The 19,943-nt window shown below is 52.8% G+C and overlaps 1 protein-coding gene across 1 annotated transcript in view; it reads left to right on the top strand.

Annotated features, from left to right (window-relative positions):
- Positions 1 to 11,135: 11,135 nt before the first annotated feature.
- The window catches only part of GLP1R (glucagon like peptide 1 receptor), a 40,336-nt gene continuing 31,528 nt past the window's right edge, over positions 11,136 to 19,943 (top strand). Inside the window, exons 1-2 of the mRNA XM_030796219.1 lie at positions 11,136 to 11,267; positions 19,219 to 19,315. Coding sequence (XP_030652079.1) covers positions 11,190 to 11,267; positions 19,219 to 19,315 — 175 coding nt within the window. The 5' untranslated portion in view covers positions 11,136 to 11,189. The remainder of the gene's footprint in view (positions 11,268 to 19,218; positions 19,316 to 19,943) is intronic.

Below are 19,943 nucleotides of genomic sequence, written 5' to 3' on the forward strand. Positions count from 1 at the left end.
CACCAGCAGCCCACTGTGGAGTTCCCTGGTGGGCCCTGGATCCTGCATTCCCCTCAGGGCCCTCCTCTGCCCATGGAACACTTGGCTGTGGGACAGCTGGCCCAGAGGTTGAGCAAGTGACTTCTCATCAGGCCCTGTCCCGCCCCTCATGCCTACCTGTCCATTCTGCCCTAGGGCTCCTGGGAGGGCTGGGGCTGATGCCTGCAGGAGGGAGGAGGGAGGTTGTGTTCACACTTCATTTGCTCACATCACTCACTCTGGGAGCCACGCCAGGCAAGAGCAGGGGGGCCCCACCAGCCCCAGAAGTTACCTCTCTCAGGGCCAATCTGTGATGTTTCTCCGTTCTCTTCCTCCTGTCCTGGAGGAGGGACGTGCTCACTGGGGGAAGCAGAGGGCACACGTGGGAAAGGGCCAGGGGGCCGCCATGCCTTTTTCTCATGACATCCTTCTAACAGCCCTGGAGAGGCAAGATGGCACCAGCTTCGCATACCATACCACATGTCCCCCTAAATGACGTGTGTGAGCATTGCCCTTCTTCTTGAGGAATAGTCTGGGTTTTTCTAACACTCAGAGTTGCCTTTGCTTCCAACATCTTTTTGGGAAACTCCGACTTGACTGACACATAATGGGCAGACATCTGCCACACCCAGCCACGTGGAGCTCAGACCACTCCTCACTCCATTCTCATCAGGGCACTATTCTATGGTGTATATATCTCTGGTCAATTTATGTATTAATTTGCCACTTGGTGCATAATATTCAGCACTGAGATAAAAATGAATAAGCCATTCCTGTGAGGAATTGATTTTCCCTTCCACATCTGTTCATGAAGATATAAATCTAAAGTTTTGGTACTTTAAAAGCCTCCAAATGCAAATATAATCTAAAACTACTAGGCTTTGAAATTGGGCTTCTATGTCAAAAAATGTTTAGAGACCCGATCCCTGGAGCCTGACTGCTCATCTTCTGCCTCCAGGCCCTGAAGGCATTGATCACCTCTCGAGGTCCTTTCCCATTCATTGCAACAAGATGGAATGGTGCTGTGTGCCTCTTGTGCACCGTCAGCTCTGTACGCACCCTTAGGAGAGCTGCAAGAACTACCAAGGCGTGGACCCTGCCCCCAGACAGGCAAGACAGCAGAGAACATAAACTACACATGAACAGCCATCATGTAAGGCAGAAAGTGGTCATTGCCCTGAAGATGAAGTGACATGGGATTGCAGAGGATAGAGGCTTGACTTTCTTTTGAAGGATCAAGGAAGGTCTTTGGAGAAAGTAGAATTCAGGTGGAGCCATGAAGGATGGATGGGATTTGACCAAAGGAAATAAGGGAGCAGAGCACTCCAGGAGAGACAGCAGGAGCTGAGGCCAGAGCTGCACAAAGGCGGGCAGAGCTTAAACCAGGAGAAAGAGTTCGGTGTGGCTGCAGCACAGGACACACATCACCATGGAGGCGAACAAATGTTGTGAGCATCACCCTGATTTCCTTATATCTAGATGGCATTTTGCAATTTCCTATGTTCTTTTATGTGCACTATCACATTTGATATTAACAACGATCATGTAAGTAGGCACTAGCAGGGCTTATCATACAGATGAGAAAACTAAGACTCAGAAAGTTAAGGTGCTCTGCCTTAGGGGACAAAGGAGAATAGCAGAAGACCAGGATGAGAACTCAGATTTTCCAGCACCCTGACCAGGGCCTTTCCCCTAAACCACGCGGTGACAGGGAGCCTGCGAGAAAGCCTACCCCACAGTTATTCCCATACTGTATGTTTGTGGGGTTTTTTGTTGGCTTGCTTTCAGGTTTATTCACAGATTTTTCCTGTGTAAAGGCACCATGTGGTGGCCATTCCTGGATGCTATGGTGTGCGTCATTGTATTCACAATAGGGAGATTTGGGGAACAGTCTCTTTCCAGAAGTTAGCTCTGTAAATCTTGGATGTGGCATCAAAGGCACAGAGCTGGCAGCATTGTGCCACCATGCAGAGCACTGTGTGGGGTTTGCTGATCTTGTCCCTGGTAGTCACCCTACACCAGGATGATGGAGAGCATGGCAGGATGATGGTCCTGCAGACAGCAATGAGTAACTTCTTGGGCCACTCAACACCCAGACTGACATTATCATTGCAGTCCGTTATGGTGACAATCACTTTGAACCTGATCCAACGGCCAGCCTTGGGCTGCTTTTGTACAAACATGAGCTTCAGAACCTTGTCCTTGAGGGGCACCCCCAGGAGGAAGTCAGTGACCTCAAACTCCTTGATGGGCAGAGAGAAGAGATAGACCTTCAGGGATTTGATCTTCATGTCCTTGACCTGGCAAGGTGACTTGGTGATGGAGCCCCACTCCTTGTCCTAGATTTGTGTCCTCAAGATCTGGAGTCTCAGTCTTGATGCTGACCATAGCCAGGACCCCAGCCACAGCTGAGCTGCCAGAGCCTCTCCATTCCAGGGCCCTAAGTTTCTCTGGCATCATCGGAAAACTGTTTGTGCATTTTTGTATCACAAAACTGCCATGCTTGGAATTAATTCTGTGATCCCACTTCCCTTAGGAACCCCCCTGAGAGTGCCTGAAAGGTGGGGGATTAGACATCTGAGCTATTAGGTACTGGGTAGGCTCATCGGCTTTGTTTGCTATCCCATTTGGCAAATGAGCCAGAAACCAGAGCATCACCGAGTGCATTGGAGGTGAGGGCTTTCAGAACGGAGAAGGCAGTGACTTGAGCTGGCTTTGCAACTGGGTCCTTGAAAAATGACACCTGCTGGGCAAAGCCGTACATCCACTTGAGGCCAGGTCTAGAGGTCAGACCAGAACAACAGAGGGAAATTCCGAGCTTCCCTCAACCATAGGCCAGTTTTAAATTCGGACGTGTTGCCACATCACAAGTCAGATGGGACTGAGGGAAATGACCCGAGACGAGAATGAAACCTTCGGGGCTGTGAGCCTGTGGAGGGGTAGGAGACACCTGCAGGCTCAGTCCTAGATGGCTGCACCTCCAGCTGGATCCCGGGTGTGACTCGTAAGGTCCAAGGTGGCTGGAGATGACCACTGAGCCCACACTCGGAGAACAAAGGCATGGTGGTGCTCGCTGTTAAGAGGAGTTGGCCCAGAAACATTCAGATTTTCCATTTCCTGTGTGTTTTCTTTTATTTAGGAGAGGAGAATGAGTGAGTTATCAAATTCCCTTTATGTGGAACCAGGGGAGCTAATTTTGTCTAACCTGAGTGTGGTGAGTGAAAGAGAGACCCAGAAGGCTCAGAGACAAGGGTCAGCCTGTTGCCTGGGATCCTGCCTGCCCTAGAGCTCCTCCTTCCTTACTGGGGGGACTCTGAGGCAGCTGTACTCAGCACTGGTGCTAATCCTTGTCCCTGAAAGCCAGCAGCAGCCTCCCCACTCCTGGCTCCAGGGCCATTCTTTTCAGAGAAAATTCGGGTGCCTGGCTGACCTCTTTTCCTCCCCATGAAGGTCTGAGGGGCAATGAGGGGAACAGCTGGGACAGTTTCTGGGAAGGAGGCTGCTTGGGCCAGTCAACATGCTAGTCTGAGGAAACCTCTTATTTCTGACAAGGGTTAACGCTGGTTTCATTTCTCATTTTGGTCTCAGTAGGTTTCTCAGTCATGCTGGAGGTGCTGAAAGGTGACAGTGAGAAGGCCTCGTGTGACACTTCTTTTTCATTTGATTTCCAAAAGTGTGAAATTTGGTACTTTTCCTCTTTACCCACAAGAGCTTCAATTCTGTGAAGGGGCAGTGTGGGCTCTGTCATAACACCTCCTCCCCAGCTCCCCACCTTTCCTCCAGAGAAAAAGGCAGACAAGTGGGGAAAGCTGGGGCCAGATGGACAAAAACAAACGAATCTACTCCCCTGGCCCAGAAGCCACGGCTGCACAGATCCAGAATCATTTTTCTGACCCTGTGATCCATTGAGTAAGGTGAAGGAAGTAGGAAAGGAGGAGATGGGCCCAGAGTGAGGAACCTCATTTACTTAATTGCCCTTACATAGAGGAAACCTTCAGCAGCCCCTCTGCCTGGACTAACTGGCCCTGCCCCTAGATAAGCTCAGGGACATATGCCACTGGGCTTGTCTGTGTGGGCTGACTGCAATAACAAACAGCCCCAAATCTTGATGGCCTAACATACTACAATCTAACATGGGTTGGCAGGAGGCTCTGCTCCACACAGTCATTCATGGACCCAGGCCCCTTCTGTCTTGAGGTTCCATGATCCCTTGGGGCTTTGGCATTCTCCACTGACCATGTGTGTCCAACATGGTAGATGGAGGAAGAGAGGGTGTGAAAGGTCTTATGGGCCCAGCCTGGAGGTGGCCTGTGTCACTTTTCTCCACATTACCTTGGCGACCCTAAACATCAAGGGAACCTGGGAATGTGGTCTTGATGTCTTATAGGTTGAGTTGTCACTCACCAGCAAAAGATAAGAATGTGATCTTATTTGGAAATACGGTCTTTACAGAATAATCGAGTTAAAATGAGATCATTAGGTGGGCCCTGATCTGGCTGACATTTTTATACAAAAGAGAAATGTGGGTGCAGAGGGAAGACCATGTGAAGACAGGCAGAAGGCCACCCACAAGTCCAGGGATGTCTGAGGCTACCAGAAGCTGGGAGAGAGGCAGGCAGAGTCTCCCTCATGGTTCTCAGATGGAACCAACTTTGCCAACACTTTGATTCCAGACTTCCGGCCTCCAGAACGATGAGACAACAAATTTCTGTAAGCTACCCGGTTTGTGGAACTTTGTTATGGCTGCCCCAGGAAACTAAAATACACTATATGCTCGAATTTGAGGAGCATCCAGCCAGCTGTGCTGTGCAATCTCCTTGTCTGAAAAAAAGAGAACAGGTGGCTTTTAGCACAATAGCTACCATCTTCGCTGATAGGTACTTTCTGGTTCTATGACTCTTGCTAAGCCTCTCCACCCACGACTCCCTCCCCTGCCCTGGGTTTTCTCTCACCTTCTCCCCACTTCTGACACTAATCCCTCCCAGGAGAGAGCAAGGAAGCCCAGTCATTTCTGGCTAGAGTCCACATGTGGAGAAGAGAGAGGAACTTTGCCGTTCTCATCTCATTTTTTTTCTCTTCTTTGGTCCAGAGTTGTACAAACCCTTCCAGCACCTTCCTAAATGACCTTGAGCAAAACCCTTGACTCTTGTGAGACTCAGTTTCCCTCCCAGTAAAGTGGGTGTGATCCCACTGCTTTCTCAACAGAAAAACCAGTTATAAAAATGATGCTATAACACTTCAGGAAAACAGCGTGCTGCATCTGCCCACGAGAGCAGTAATCACTGTAGCTTAAGAGGTTGTAAATTCTCCACAGCTGACTGTTGGGAGCTGGACAGGACCCAGCACCTGGTAACCTTGGCTGGCTTGGTAAATGGGGGGCAGCGATGGTGCACCACAGAGGAAGGGACCCTTTGCCCTGGCAGACCTCCTCCCCATCTAGACTTGGGGGGATCTGACTATAGCCACCTGAGCCAGGAAGTGATGTTCTGCACCAGAGCCCCTGGGCATTTGCAGCTGTACTTGCTGCCTGGATGAGACCTGGCACAGCTGGTGCACCCGCAGCAGGGAAGATAGAGGCCTGTGGGGAATAACAGTGGTGTTAACATTGCCATTTACTAGGACTTATTTGTGCCAGCTTCTGGGCAAGTGCTGCTTCTGATAGTCAAACTATCCTGCAAGGTGATAAATGTGGGATGTGGAGTTAGTGTGTGGGTCTGTGGGGGTTTGCATCCAGGCTCTCCTGGGCTGTCTCAAGCCACCCCAGGCTAGTTACCTAAGTGCACTGGGGATCAGCATCCTCATTGGTAAAATTGGGGTAAAAAATGGGCCGGGCGTGGTGGCTCACACCTGTAATTCCAGCACTTTGGGAGGCCAAGGCGGGCGGATCATGAGGTCAGGAGTTCAAGACCAGCCCAGCCAACATGACGAAACCCCATCTCTACTAAAAATACAAAAATTAGCTGGGCGTGGTGGTGGGGACCTGTAATCCCAGCTACTCGGGAGGCTGAGGCAGGAGAATCACTTGAACTTGGGAGGCGGAAGTTGCAGTGAGCCAAGATCGTGCCATTGTACTTTAGCCTGGGTGACAAGAGCAAGACTCCATCTAAAAAAAAAAATCCCACTCTACAACTCAGGATTGCTCCCAGGGCAGGGTCTGAGAAGAGAAGCAGGAGGTGAAGGAGTAGAGCCCTTACCTAAAGAGGCATCCTCTCGTGATACCTCCCTTTGCCCCCAGGACTTGCTGGCAGCCAGGTTCTCCTGGCAGAAGGTGGATTCCTGGCCCACTGCTGAGGTCTCTGCCTTCTCTCAGCAGCAGACCTTCAGACTGTCTGGCAAGGGTCAGCCTGCGGGCGATGGTGAGCATTAGATGAAATAACACATATGCAGCTCCTAAAACAATGCCTGGCTCAAGGCAAATGCTCAGTAAATATTGGTTCTTATTATTGGACCCATTTTATACCGAGGCTTAGTGCTATTAAGGATACAGAGTAAGTGACTGAGATGGCTTTGACTGTTAGACTCTAAAAATCTGTTTAGGTATGTGTATGCATGGGTGTTTATATCAGGCTGAAAAAAGTGCTGGCTCTTTCCTTATCTCGTCACTCAGAAGATGAATGTGGTCTTGGACTTTGGGAAGTAAATGAGTTTCTTAGGGACATGGAGCTTGGAAAGAAACCTGAACTATGTGTGCAAGAGATACCTGTCCTGGCCGGGCTCAGTGGCTCATGCCTGTAATCCCAGTACTTTGGGGGGCTGAGGTGGGTGGATCACTTGAGGAGTTTGAGATCAGCCCGGCCAACATGGTGAAACCCTGTCTCTACTAAAAATACAAACATTAGCTGGGCGTGGTGGCATAAGCTTGTAATCCTAGCTGCTTGGGAAGCCGAGGCATGAGAATCGCTTGAACCCGGGAGGCGGAGGTTGCAAGGAGCTGAAATTGTGCCACTGCACTCCAGACTGGGTGACAGAGCGAGACTCTGTCTCAAAAAAAAAAAAAAAAGAAGAGACATCTGTCTTTTCTAGCAATTCCCTTTCCTTCCCTCTCCTCCTCTCCACTCTACAACCTCCCTCTCTCTCTTTTCCTGCCTCTTCTTTCCCTCCTGCCTCTCTCAAGTGAAAGATCTGTCCTGGGCCGGGTGCGGTGGCTCACGCCTGTAATCCCAGCACTTTGGGAGGCCGAGGCGGGAGGATCATGAGGTCAGGAGTTCGAGACCAGCCAGGCCAACATGGCGAAATCCCATCTCTACTAAAGATACAAAAATTAGCCAGGCGTGGTGGCGGGTGCCTGTAATCCCAGCTACTGGGGAGGCTGAGGCAGGAGAATCACTTGAACCCGGGAGGCGAGGTTGCAGTGTCGCCACTGCACTCCAGCCCTGGTGACAATACGAGACTCTGTCTCAAAAAAAAAAAAAAAAAAAAAAGATCTGTCCTGCCCACTGACCTGGTCTTCCTGCTAGGGACAAGGTTTTCCTGTTGAAGACAAAAGAGGGTCGGGTGGCCTGCTCTCAGGTCTGCCTCCTTGGCGAATGGGCCTTGCAGCACCTTTTCCTCAGGAGCACACATCAGTTGCTCCCATTCCTATTTCTGAAGACAATCTCAATACCACATTTTCTTAGTGGAAGCTGAGGGCACCCCACGCTAGGGTCACTGGAGAAGCCTTGGGCCTAAGGGTAAGGAGCAGGACCCAGAGCTCCGGGCTGTAGAGGGAGGTGCTCCTGGACAGGCTGGCTGAGCTGCAGCCTGCATCCTCTGTGCTGCCGCACATTCAGCTGCCTATTGGGAGCTTCGGCACCAGCTCTCGGGGCAGGTGGACCTGGGATGAATGCCCTGTTTGCTCTTACGGGCAACTCACTTTTCATCCCTGAGCCTCGGTCTCCTCATCCATAAAATGGGCACAATAACACTTGTGCATAATACTGGATGAGATCAGGGTACACCAAGCATTCAGCAGCTCCTGGCTCAATAAGTAGTAGCTATTGTCTTTGTTTTCAAGGGTTGTTGTTTGTTTGTTTGAGATGGAGTCTTGCTCTGTCACCCAGGCTGGAGAGCAGTGGCATGATCTCTGCTCCGTGCAACCTCCGTCTCCTGGGTTCAAGCGATTCTTCTGTCTCAGCCTCCCGAGTAGCTGGGATTACAGGTGTTAACAGTTTAGCAAACAGTATGCCATCCATTCAAATCTCTGCTCTTAGGGAGCTCATCCTTTCCTCTGCTCTAAGGAGCCTGAGTGACAGGCCCTGGTAACAGCAAGGGGAAAGAAGGAAACTGTATTCCCGAGTCCATACTCTGTCCTAGCATCAGAGCAAACTCAGAGGTTTTTGGACCCCCAGATGTTAAGAGGAGGGACAGGCCCTAAGCTTCCTAAATACCCTCATATGCCCACTGTCTTCAGCTGGGCTCTCTCAGAAGCAGATCCTGAGATAAGGATTTAAGGGCAAATCATTTATTTATTTTTCATTTATTTTATTTTTTGAGACGGAGTTTCACTCTTGTTGCCCAGGCTGGAGTGCAATGGTGTGATCTTGGCTCACCGCAACCTCCACCTCCCAGGTTCAAGCGATTCTCCTGCCTCAGCCTCCCAAGTAGCTGGGATTACAGGCATAGACCACCACGCCTGGCTAATTTTGTATTTTTAGTAGAGATGGGTTTCTCCATGTTGGTCAGCCTGGTCTCAAACTCCCAACTTCAGGTGATCTGCCCACCTTGGCCTCCCAAAGTGCTGAGATTACAGACGGTGAGCCACCACGCCCAGCCAAATTGTTTATGTGAGGTGTGACCCCAGAAGCACTGGCACCCTACTGTGGGAAAGTGGGACAAGTGAGGAAATGAAGCCAACACAGGGTGCATTACTGAGCAGGTAACTGCTGTGGGAAGCTGGGCTCCATCGCACAGGGGACCTCTGGGAGACTTTGGTACACACCTGTGGATGGGGTATTTATCCATCCACTCCTGTCCATCCATGGTTGACAGCTGCTCTTAGGGGTACCTACCCTGCACTGGCTGAATGCAAAAATGTTCTCCAAGTCAGAGAAAGCCCCCTGGCAGAGAAAACATGGCCTTATAAGTGCTGGGGGCATTTGCTTACCATAATAGTGCTTACACAATTATAAATGAGTCCAATAATTATTTAATGTTTGCCTCTTGTATTAGAATATAATCTCTCTGAAGATAGGGACGGCATCACCAGTTGTATCCCCAGGACCTAGAATGGTGTCTGGCGCATGGCAGGTTTTCAATACATACTTGCTGAATCAATGTAATCTGGAGGTTGACAAATTCATGATAAAGACCCCAGTTCTGTCTGAATGGCTTCTCTATCTCTTCCTTTCTCCTCTCTCCATCCCAAACCTGATATAGCAGTGCCTAAAACTCACTTCCAGTATCTCTTTTAAAATTCGCCTTCTTCTAGAGTATAAAAGCCCAGTATTTAACCTTGCCTGGGGTTGCCTGGAATAAAGGGTGCTTTTCCCACCCTCCTTTGCAGCTAGGAGTGCCTATGTGACTAAGTTCTGAGCAAGGGGTGTGGAATTGATGGCTGCCACTTTCAAGATGTGTCTTTAGGGGTGGAGGTGCACCCATCTCCTTCCCATTCCTCCTTCCTGCTGGTTGGAATTTGGATATCATGGCTGGAGCAGCCACCTTGGATCATTGGGTGGAAATCTTGGACCAGAGGATGGTGGAAGCTAGAAGACCCAGGCACCCTGATGATCAGGGAGCAGCCACTCCAACCTTGGGCTGAACCTCTGGCCTTGCTTTACGTGAGAGAGCCCTTGATTATGCCATTGTTATTTGGGGTGGGATTTTCTGTCACTCCCAGGTGAACAACCTAATCCTAAGTGATACCTAGAAGGTCCCTGCTAGACCCACCTCTTGGGAGGGGAGGGAATAAATGAGTCTCAGGTGGTGGAACCAGAGCTTGCTAGAGAGGAGGGTCTCTCCTGCTGAATGGAAGCCAGGGACCCCTCCCACTGGCTGACTCCTTCCCTGGGCTCAGACAGGTCCAGCCTTCCTCAGGACTTTGAGAAGTTCACTTCTCTCCTCAGGAGTAGCTACTCTCACTTCCTGTCCCTTTAGTCGACATGCCCCACGGCAGGTCCGAGGCTGGGCTCTGCCACAACTCACCTTTCCTAAGAGTGGCATCAAGGTTCTTCGGTGGGGCATCCTCTTTTCCCATCCCCACTTCTCAAGAGCATTAGGGAAGATACAGTCAGCGCCCTCTTAGTGTTCTCTTTCCACTTGTTAGGTGTAAGAAGGGAACCTGAGGGCCCTATAGTGTTTAGGGGTGGGAGTGGAAACAGAGACAGGAAAAATTCAGAGTCCCCAAGAAGCGAAGCAGGGAGAGAGATAAAGAAGGCAGGAACAACCATGGACACACGTTATCACACATACACAGGTTACAAGAGCAGGAGGCTGGAGCTGCAAGAGGTGGCAGGGAAGCTTCCAGAAAGGCAGACCCCAGCCTCATCCCTCCCTGCCCTGCAATGCTGAAGTTTCCAGGTAGAGGGGAACCTCTAGACCCTTCCGACTGTCAGGGTTCTGTGGATCCATTTGTCGCAGTCTCCCCACCCCCAACCTTGAGTATCCCGGGCCTGCCTTCAGGACAGAGTTTGGGAATGAGAAGAGGACCTGGGAAGGGGTAATCCTGGGGGAAAAAAAGTTCTTATTAGTCGCCCCTGGCTCTGGGGATACTTTCCACGAGTGGCCTGCCAAGCCGTGTGACCTTGGACAAGTCCCGTCCACTCCTCAGGCCTCAGTTTCCCTTGAGGGAGCCTGAATAGGCGGGGGTTGCTGCGGCTTTCCTCAGCTGGGAGACCCGGGAGGAGATCCGGGGTGCCAGGGTGGAAGGAGGGCCTGGCTTGTCGCTGAAAGCCGGCCAGACGCACTGTCGGCGCTCAGAGCTGGTGGCCGCCTCCTGCGCCTCCTGATCCCCAGCCGCGCTCGCTCGGAGCACAGTGCCCACTATCTCCCGGCCCGGGACCCGCAGAGGGGTGCGGCGGGGCGGGCCCAGGGATCTCTGGCCGCCCGGGCGGAAGAACCGGGACCCTGCCAGGCCCCTCCCGCGGGCAGGGCGGCCCCTCGCCGGCTCCTCCCCCGCCGCCCGCCACCCGCCCGGGATCAGTCGCCGCACGCGGTTCCGCAGGTGGCAGCGATGGCCCAGTCCTGAACTCCCCGCCATGGCCGGCGCCCCCGGCCCGCTGCTCCTCGCGCTCCTGCTGCTCGGGATGGTGGGCAGGGCCGGCCCCCGCCCCCAGGTGAGACCCAGGGACCCCGACGACACCGGGGGAGGGGGGTGGCGCTGCGGGCTTCAGGCGCAGTGTCCTGTTGGGGGGCCCCGGGACTTGAACGAAACTCCGAGACCGCTGGTGGGGGCATCCGAAAGCCTCGGGGGGAGTAGGGACTGGAGAGTTGGCGCCCCTGGGCTGGAAGACCCAGGTGAGGGCATGGACTACAGAGGATTCCCTCCAACCCCAGCGAGGCGCCCTCTTCCTCGCCGCCCGGGTCCCTCTGCCCGGGCACCCGCTGCCCCGCGGCCGCCCTGCGCTGACTTCTGCCCCGCTTCTCCTTTCTCCCCACCACTTTCCCAACTCCTTCTAAACCGTGTCAGCGGCCCTGGCACAGCCCGGCATCCTCCCGGACTCTCTCTGCCCCACAGTCTGACCCAGACCCCTCTCCCGCAGTGCCTCCCCAGACAATCCACCTGCTCAAAGACCCTGAGAAGGCCCTGGGAGGAGCTGAGAGGGCTGGCGTGCGGAGACCCGGCTCCTCTCCCTTTCTCATCAGCCCCCAGCACAGCCTTTGATTCATGGCTCCTGGGGCCCTGCGGTGGCAGCTTGTCCTTCCCAGTGACCTCCCAGATGTAACCTACCGCCCATCCCCTACCAGCCTCTGTAGCAGACAGGCAGAAGGCTCAGTGCCCCCTCTGGAAGCAGCCAGGCGCCCCCACTCACCCACTCTGCGGACCTCCCATTCTCATCCTGCACTGACAACAGGCACCAAGAGAACGCATACTGGGGCATGCAAGAACACCTGGGCTCCTTGGTGCCACCAGAGAGCAGGCCACAGGTGGACCCCCGCAGCCCCTCTCTCCTGCCCTTGCTGCTTTTCCTGCCCTGGGCTCCTGGGCTGGGGACGGTGGTCAGCTGCTTTTGAAGAGGGGAGCTGTCCAAAGATGCTGGGACTTGCTTGAGCAGAGAGGGGACATAGACTTGGGTGGCCTGTTCTGGGTCAGGAAACAGGTTCTTCCCATCACCTCCCACTGCTACCCCCAGACCTAAAGAACTGAGATCTGTGGGGAGTGGACCTGAACGAAACTTGAAGTTTGTCCCAGAACCATTGCCTTGGTGAGCGCAGACTCCATCCCGGCTGAAACCCCAGATGTGGACAGACGTGCCTCTCAGCTAAGGTGCCAGCACATTTTTCAGCCCCTAGATTATTTTCCAGACGCATCCTCTCCCTGCCCCTGTTCCCCAGCCCAGCTGCTGCCCTAAGCCCCAGGAGACACCCTCCCCCTTCCAAAGCACCTTCCCCACAGCGCCCCCAGCCAGGCCTTGGTTTTCCCGGTGTGGTTGGGATGTTTCAGGGGCCAGGGCTGCAGACCCAAGACGTGGTTCTTGCCCATTGTTCCCTCCTCTTACGGACTGGGTTGGGGTAGGGATGGAGGCTCTGCTTTCTGGTCCCATCCTCCTCCAGACCAAGTTTACAGATCTGGTTTGAATGAAGGGAAGAAAGCAAAGGGAAGAGGAAAGTTTCTGTGAGCTGTCTTCCCAGAGGCCTTATTCCCAGAAGGGTCAGGCTCCTGAACCCGCACTTTCCTCTGATACGATTTTACTCCTTAGCCCCAGGCCTAAGGCAAAAGCTGGGCATCCTGGGGGCATAACAGGATTGGGGTGGTAGAGAAGGATAGGAGGGGACAGGTCCTAGCAGGGAGGGGAGCTTTGAGGGGGTGCTCTTGTCATGGGAAACTGAGCTGCCACGGAGATCTAAGTCACAGGAGGTGTTAAGGATCGACTGCAACAATTGTGACACAACATCATGCATGCCTGTAAGACTAAAAAATCGTGTATTTGGCATTTCATTTTCTGTCTATGAAGTCAAAAGGGTTAGAGTTACTCCCCTCATGTTGCTGACGGCGGGATGAAAGCTCAGAAAAAGAGGGTCCCCTGTATAAAGCAGCCCAGCAGTTCAGGAGCAGGGAAGAGAAAGGGGTGAAGGGCTGGGCTCTTGACCTAACACCTCCTACTCAGACGGGACTGAAGGGAGACCTCTGAGAGTGAGCTGCTCACTGTCAGGTCTGGTGAGGCTGGAAACAGCATCCCTGCAGGTAGGGGGATGGCTGAGTTGACTTCTGAAAAAGGTGCCCTAGGCCGCTCTTTCATTGTTGCTGGGAAGGCTCACTCCCCTACCCTGGTCCTTACCTCTCCAATACCCTGGTGAGGGAGCGGGCCTACTGAGGAGACAGGCAAGACTTTGACACTCAAAGTTAAAATCAGACACAACTGGATTCAAATATAGAGTCTGCTATTAGCTGGTGATCTTGAGTTGGACACTTGATTATCCCCAATACGTGTCCTTATCTGTAAATAAGGATCATAAGATCTATCACATAGGGTTATGGAGGGGATTGAGACACTGGCCCCTGAAATGGCAGCTTTAGTCACTTTAGTCAAATGGGGGAACTGACCCATTTGTCCTTGGGGATCCGGAAGGGTTTTCCAGGGCTGCAGGATAGTACGAGAGAGGGGCTGTTGGAGACCCTGGGCCTCTGTACTCTAGTGAATGGCAGATGGAGTCCAGGGCTGAGTCTTGATCAGTGTGGACATTGTTCTAAGCTGGGTTTCCTCCTGGACAGGACCCAGGCTGGGGGCTGGGGAAAGAGCAACCAAGAAACCACATCCTGCCCTCGAATGCCTTGCGCCAAGGCAAAACAGGCTTCCTCAGCTGCAGCCTGCCCCTAGGAAAATTCCTATGTGTGTGTGTGTGGTGGTGGTGGTTGGAGGTGGGGACAGAGATACAGACAGGTAGACTGAGACAGACCAGGGGGAGAAGGGAGTGGGCTATATGAGCCCCCAGTTCCCAGGTATATGTGAGTGACCCTGTGTGTAACAGTCTGTGTGGGAATGAGTCCCTGTGTGTGCAACATCTCAGCATGCAACTGTGCATCTGACAGTGTCTATGTGTTTGTGACCCTGCATGTGATACTGTGTCTGTGGGAGGGTCTCTCTCTGTGTGTGTGTGTGTCTGTGGCATCTTGGTGTGTGAATGGGTGTCGACTAGTGTGTGTCTGTGCAGGAGAGATAGTGTGCATGTGAGAGTGTCTGTGTGTCTGTGTGTGTGTGTGTTCCTGTGTGTGTGTGTGTGTGTGTGTGTGTGTTGGGGACAGTGTCTCAGCATGACTGTGTACCTGGCAGTATGTGAGTGATTGTGTGTGGTGGGAGAGAGTCTGTGTCAGTGTCTCAGTATTGGGAATGTGTTTGGGGGCGTGTGTGATGATGCGTGTGACAGTGTGTCCACGTGGGGGTTTTTGTGACTGTAAGAACATGTGTGTAGTATTCCTTTTCCTGTCCTTTCGTTCAGATATCTAAAGCCCTTAGGGAAAAAATATAGATTGTAAGCTCTGAACTTTTGAAAAAGAAAGAAAGAAAGGAAGGAAGGAAGGAAGAAAGAAAGAAAAAAGAAAGTAAGAAAGAAGAAAGAAAGAAAGAAGAAAGAAAAAGAAAGAAAGAAAGAAGAAAGAAAGAAAGAAAGAAGAAAGAGAAAGAAAGAAAGAAAGAAAGAAAGAAAGAAAGAAAGAAAGAAAGAAAGAAAGAAAGAAAGAAAGAAAGAAAAACAAGGGGCTGTCAAAGAGACAGGGGTCTGTTGATGGAAGTGGTGATTTGACTTCTGGGAGGTGACACAGAGGAAGGAGGTTGGGGTCCTGGGAGGAGATGCCAGGGAACCTGAAGGGCTGGACTTAGTTGGGGGCCTCCAGAAATTTGAGCTGGAATCCCTCCTTCCTCCTTCTGAGAGGCCCTCCTGCATGTCTCCCACCTCTGTGCCACCCCCTTCCCGTCACCAAAATGGTCCCCAGAGAAGGAAAGAATCTGATACACTTATTCGCACTGCGAAATAGGAGGTGCCTTTCAGGTTGGCAGCCAGTGTTTGGAGAGGGAGCCCCTTCCTGGGGTGTTGGAAAGCCCGCCACCCCGGGGGCTTCCACTCCACCTGCTTCCTTCTCTGCTGTCCTTCCTTCCAAAGCTGCCTGCTTGTACAGGGCTTGAGAAGTCACAAAGATTTTCACCTGCTTTGTCTTGTTGGATCTGTGCAGTGTGAGAAGAATGATATGCCCATTTTATGGACGGCAGAACTGGCAACTGATGAGGAAACTGAGGTCCTAAAAGATAAAGTGCGTCCCACAGTCCTGCATTAACAGAGCTGGGATTTAGACCAAGAACTTGTAAATCGCTGTCCAGTGCTCCTTCCTGTAGACCACACCACTCCCTCCTGGTGTCCTCTTTCCTGTCTCCTGCTTCCTCCCAAAATTCCTGAATCTGAGGGATGCCCCTTCCTTCTTGTAACCTCCAACCCAGGCGTCGTCCCCACGTGCCTTCATCCACCTCAGAGAGATCCCATGAAGCCCGTCAAGTCTTGATTCTAGAAACTGCCATCCTGCCTTTACTGTGGCCCCTTAGACTGCACCCCCCCCGAACCCTGCCCTGCTCTCCTGGTCAGCTGTGCTGCCTTGCGAGGGACAGGGACATCGGGATTGCATCCTCCCTGCTCCCCAGAACCCACAGCCCCACCTTGTCAGGCTTGCAGCAGGGACTTATGTTGTGAGAGGATGAAATGGAGGAGTGGGGGACACTGGTGGGCAGGGCCTTGCCCCTCCTCACAGGGCATGGGGTCCCAAGCCTCCTCCCTGCTTCTCTTTGCCATTGGCTGTGGTTACTGCTGGAAGATCTCACAAATTAAGCAGAATGATTGGTCATTGGACACGAAAATATATTCGTTTCCTCTTTCTGGGAATATGTTGATCCTAGAAGTGAGGAAGGGGTGGGGCCCCAGTCCCCAGAAAGCCTGGTCACTCCCTCCCACTCTGCCCTGTCTTCTAAACAGCAGAAATCATGGGGATTGCTGCCATTAACTGAGCCTTCTCCATGTGCCCACCATCCTAAGCATTAACTCAGTCCTCACAGCCATCCCATGGGGGAGGGGCTGCTGTTCCCATTTGCGCAAGTGTAAGCTGAGCCTAAAACATACAACTCTTGCACTTGGTTGCAAACCTGATGTCTGGGTGAGCCAGGTCCAGGCCCAGATCTGAGCCCAAGGCCAGGGTTGTTCAGCCTCCACTATGTTACCTGGGCACCCAGGCCCTATGGCACTGGGTGGCCCCAGCCTCATTTACTCAGCCTTTCCCCAGACCAGAACCTCCCATCTGTCCCAGGGCCTGCCACCACTCTCTCCCTGCCCCCCAAAATCCTCCTGATAACAGTCCACAGCTCTCCTCTGCTCTCCGGAGCACTGATGTCCCCACCTCTGTGCCTTTTCCCTGCTGTGCCCTCCTGCTGAAGTGCCCCCCACCCTCCTTGCTAGCCCAGTGTGCCTCCAACCCCCTTCACCCCAGCCCCACCTCACAGTCCCCAGTCCCTCAGGCCTCTTGAGTCTGCACTGAACCCTGCCCCAACCACTCCCTGGACACTTTCACCCACGGCCTTCCCTGTTATGTCACTTGTCCTGTAAAGCATTGACCCCCAAGTAGCCTGAGGACTCTCTCAGGCAGGGCTCCTGCAGTCACCTTTATACTCCCTGCATTCCCCTCCACCCACGACCACCCAGAACCTGGCACAGTTATGGTTTCTGTAAATACGAGGCATGGGAGAGGCCAGAAGTCTGGGTAGTTTGCACTGTGTGTGTGCTGCAGGGGTGGGATGAAGGCTCGAAGGTATTTAGAGACCCTGATCTGGTGCAGGGAGGGGCAAATACTCTTACTGTCAGGAATCCCTTACCTAACGGGGAGCCACAGCCCCGTCCTCAGGGAGCCCCAGTCTGAAGGAGACACAGCCCCATCCTTAGGGAGCTCCAGTCTGAGGGGAGACACAGCCCTGACTCGGGATCCCCAGTCTGAAGGAGACACAGCCCCATCCTTAGGGAGCCCTAGTCTGAGGGGAGACACAGCCCCGTCCTCAGGGAGCCCCAGTCTGAAGGAGACACAGCCCCGTCCTCAGGGAGCCCCAGTCTGAAGGAGACACAGCCCCATCCTTAGGGAGCCCCAGTCTGAGGGGAGAAACAGCCCTGACTCGGGATCCCCAGTCTGAAGGAGACACAGCCCCGTCCTCAGGGAGCCCCAGTCTGAATATAGTTTTATGTCCACAGCTCTGCTCAGAGTAGGTGACAGCGCTGCCCTGGGGTGCAGGAGGCCAGATTGGCCTTCATGGCTGTCGTTAACCCCTCCCCCTGCCTCTGGGGAGAACTGGCTTCCATAGCCTCTCTGCCTGCCCCAGACACACCTTCTGCCCCAGTTCCCAGCAGTGACCTTGTGTGTTGTCTGCTTTCATTCTAGAAACAGAAACCAAGGGGGATTTCTCCGTCTCTCTGCCCTCCACCCCCAGCAGCTGCTGCATTTAGGGGCAGCATGGAAGAGTCCTTCACCAGGAGAAGAGGGAAGAAGGGAGAAGGGAAACGGGGTGGCGGGGTTGATCCACCAGGACTTGCTCTGATGAAAACTGTGCCACCTCCTCAGCTGTGGCTAACATCATGGACAATACCTTTGCAGTGTTATGTTTGATTTCTTGTTCTTTTTTTCCCCAAGCCAATACAGTTGACCTTTGCCCTCAGAAGAGCTCTGTCCTTCAGGGCAGCCCCTGCAGCCTTGGCACACTAATGCCAAGGATGCTGCTGGGGCTCAGGGTGAGCTGGGCCCTTCCATGGGGCCTCTGAGGCAGCAGGGGGTGAGCAAGGCAACCCAAGTCTCTCAGAGAGGTGTGTGATAAGCCAGCTAGAACCCGAGACCGGATCCAGCATGTGCCCCGCATGCTACAAGGCAAGGGGGCAAGCTTCTAAACAGAAGCTATTTTAATTTCAGCACACGCGGACATTTTTGTGATTTCAAAAAGCAAAATGTTGTTTTAAATTATGTATAGGTCCTACATTTTATACGTGGGGCTCTTGGGTCATTTCAGCATCTGCAGCCTCTAAAGGACGAATATTTATAATTTTTAAGGCTGTTCAGGAAAAAACTAAAAAGAACGACAACCCCAAGACATAGCTGAAGGAAGTGCACAAAAACACTCAGAAGGAATGGTGGATTCTCAGTGGGATGGGTCTGTTTGGGTCTGTGTGCTAAAAAGCCATTTCGGTGACCTCACTGGAAGTGGAGGCTCAGCTCTCCCTACTCACAGGTGAGGGGGATCCCTCCCATTACACGCTTGACTTCAGTGTTCTGGAACCTCCCTGACCCCTTCACCTCATGTCCTCAGGACTCTTCCTTTGGGTGGATAGAAGCTGGGTTGAATATTAGATTTGGTTGTTGCGTCAGAGGGGAGCATGGGGCGGCAGGGTGGGGGGCTGTGTTGAGTGCGTCTGTAAGTGAGTGCATTTTGGAGGAGGAATGCTAATGGCGGATATCCCGGCTCTCTGTAACCCTGAATGCCATCCCCACCCAGCCCCAGCCCACCTTGCAACATTCCACCATGGTCGCTGACCTGAAGGACTCCAGATTCTAGCCTTAACTCTGCTTCCTGGGGGGCTGTGCACCCTTGATTCAGTTCCTCTCCCACTCTGGCCTGTGTGTCTTCTTCTAGAATGGTTGAAAGTGCAGGAAGCCCTCAGGCAGGCTGACTAGGCGCCAGAAGGAGCTTAGAGTCCTGGACTCTCAGAAAGTCTCTCTCCTAAGTGAGATCAGAGACCACGAATGAGACACACACTCTCCTTTCCTCCTTCATCCACCCACCTCCCCAAAAGCATCAATTTAGCAGACATTTGCTGGGTACTTGTGACACATCAAGCTGTGCACCAGTCCCCTGGGAGGAATGAAGATGTCAAATCATCCACCTGGAGCCCCGGGTGGCAGTGACTTATTCTCACTCTCTTTCAGAGGTGGCTGATGCCTGGCAGAGTTTGGGGCTTTGAGGTTTCATGGAGATCGAGAAACCAAGTGTGTTAGGGGGTGAGGGGGCAGGAGAGGGGCTGGCTGAACCCACAGGCCTCCCATGTATGCCCTCCCCCCAGGGTGCCACTGTGTCCCTCTGGGAGACGGTGCAGAAATGGCGAGAATACCGACGCCAGTGCCAGCGCTCCCTGACTGAGGATCCACCTCCTGCCACAGGTGAGTCCAGGTGGGCTCCCCACTTTCAGTGCTCCCCACCCAACCAACTTCTGGAGGACTTTGATGAACTCAACGTCCATGGCTGGGAGACCTTTGCCTCTATAGGGTATCACCCCTGCCCTCTGCCTTCATCTCGTTGTCCAAGCTGCTGCTTCACCTGCATACCTTCCTTTCTACCGACCAAAATCTTCCTGTTCTTCAAAGTCCGCAGAAGCACTGCCTCCTCCAGAAAATCTTCCCCAGGACTTCTGCCATCATTTGGCTCTTACTGGTTTGCTGTAGTCTGCTTTGGGGTTGCTGTCTTATTTCTGTCTTAGCTGTCTTATCTGTGTATCCTTCCCCGCACCCCCGGCCAGCCCCCCAGCTAGAGCCTCTCAGAGCAGGCACCCGGCCTTTCCATTTTTGTCCTCAGCACCTCCCAGCCTGTGCGTGGACTGAGGGCTCCTCAAACATATTTATAGGAACGAATGTTTCACGGAGTTCATGAGGTGGTTTAAAGAGCACAGGATTGGAGCCCACTGGGCCTAGGTTGAAATCCTGACTGTAATTATAACACATGACCTAAAGAAGGTTATCTTAGGTGAGATCAGAGGGAAGGTGAGGGAACATTTCCCTCTCATCTGTGAAG

The sequence above is a fragment of the Nomascus leucogenys genome, chromosome 17, assembly GCF_006542625.1.
Source record: "Nomascus leucogenys isolate Asia chromosome 17, Asia_NLE_v1, whole genome shotgun sequence".
Lineage (NCBI taxonomy): Eukaryota > Metazoa > Chordata > Mammalia > Primates > Hylobatidae > Nomascus > Nomascus leucogenys.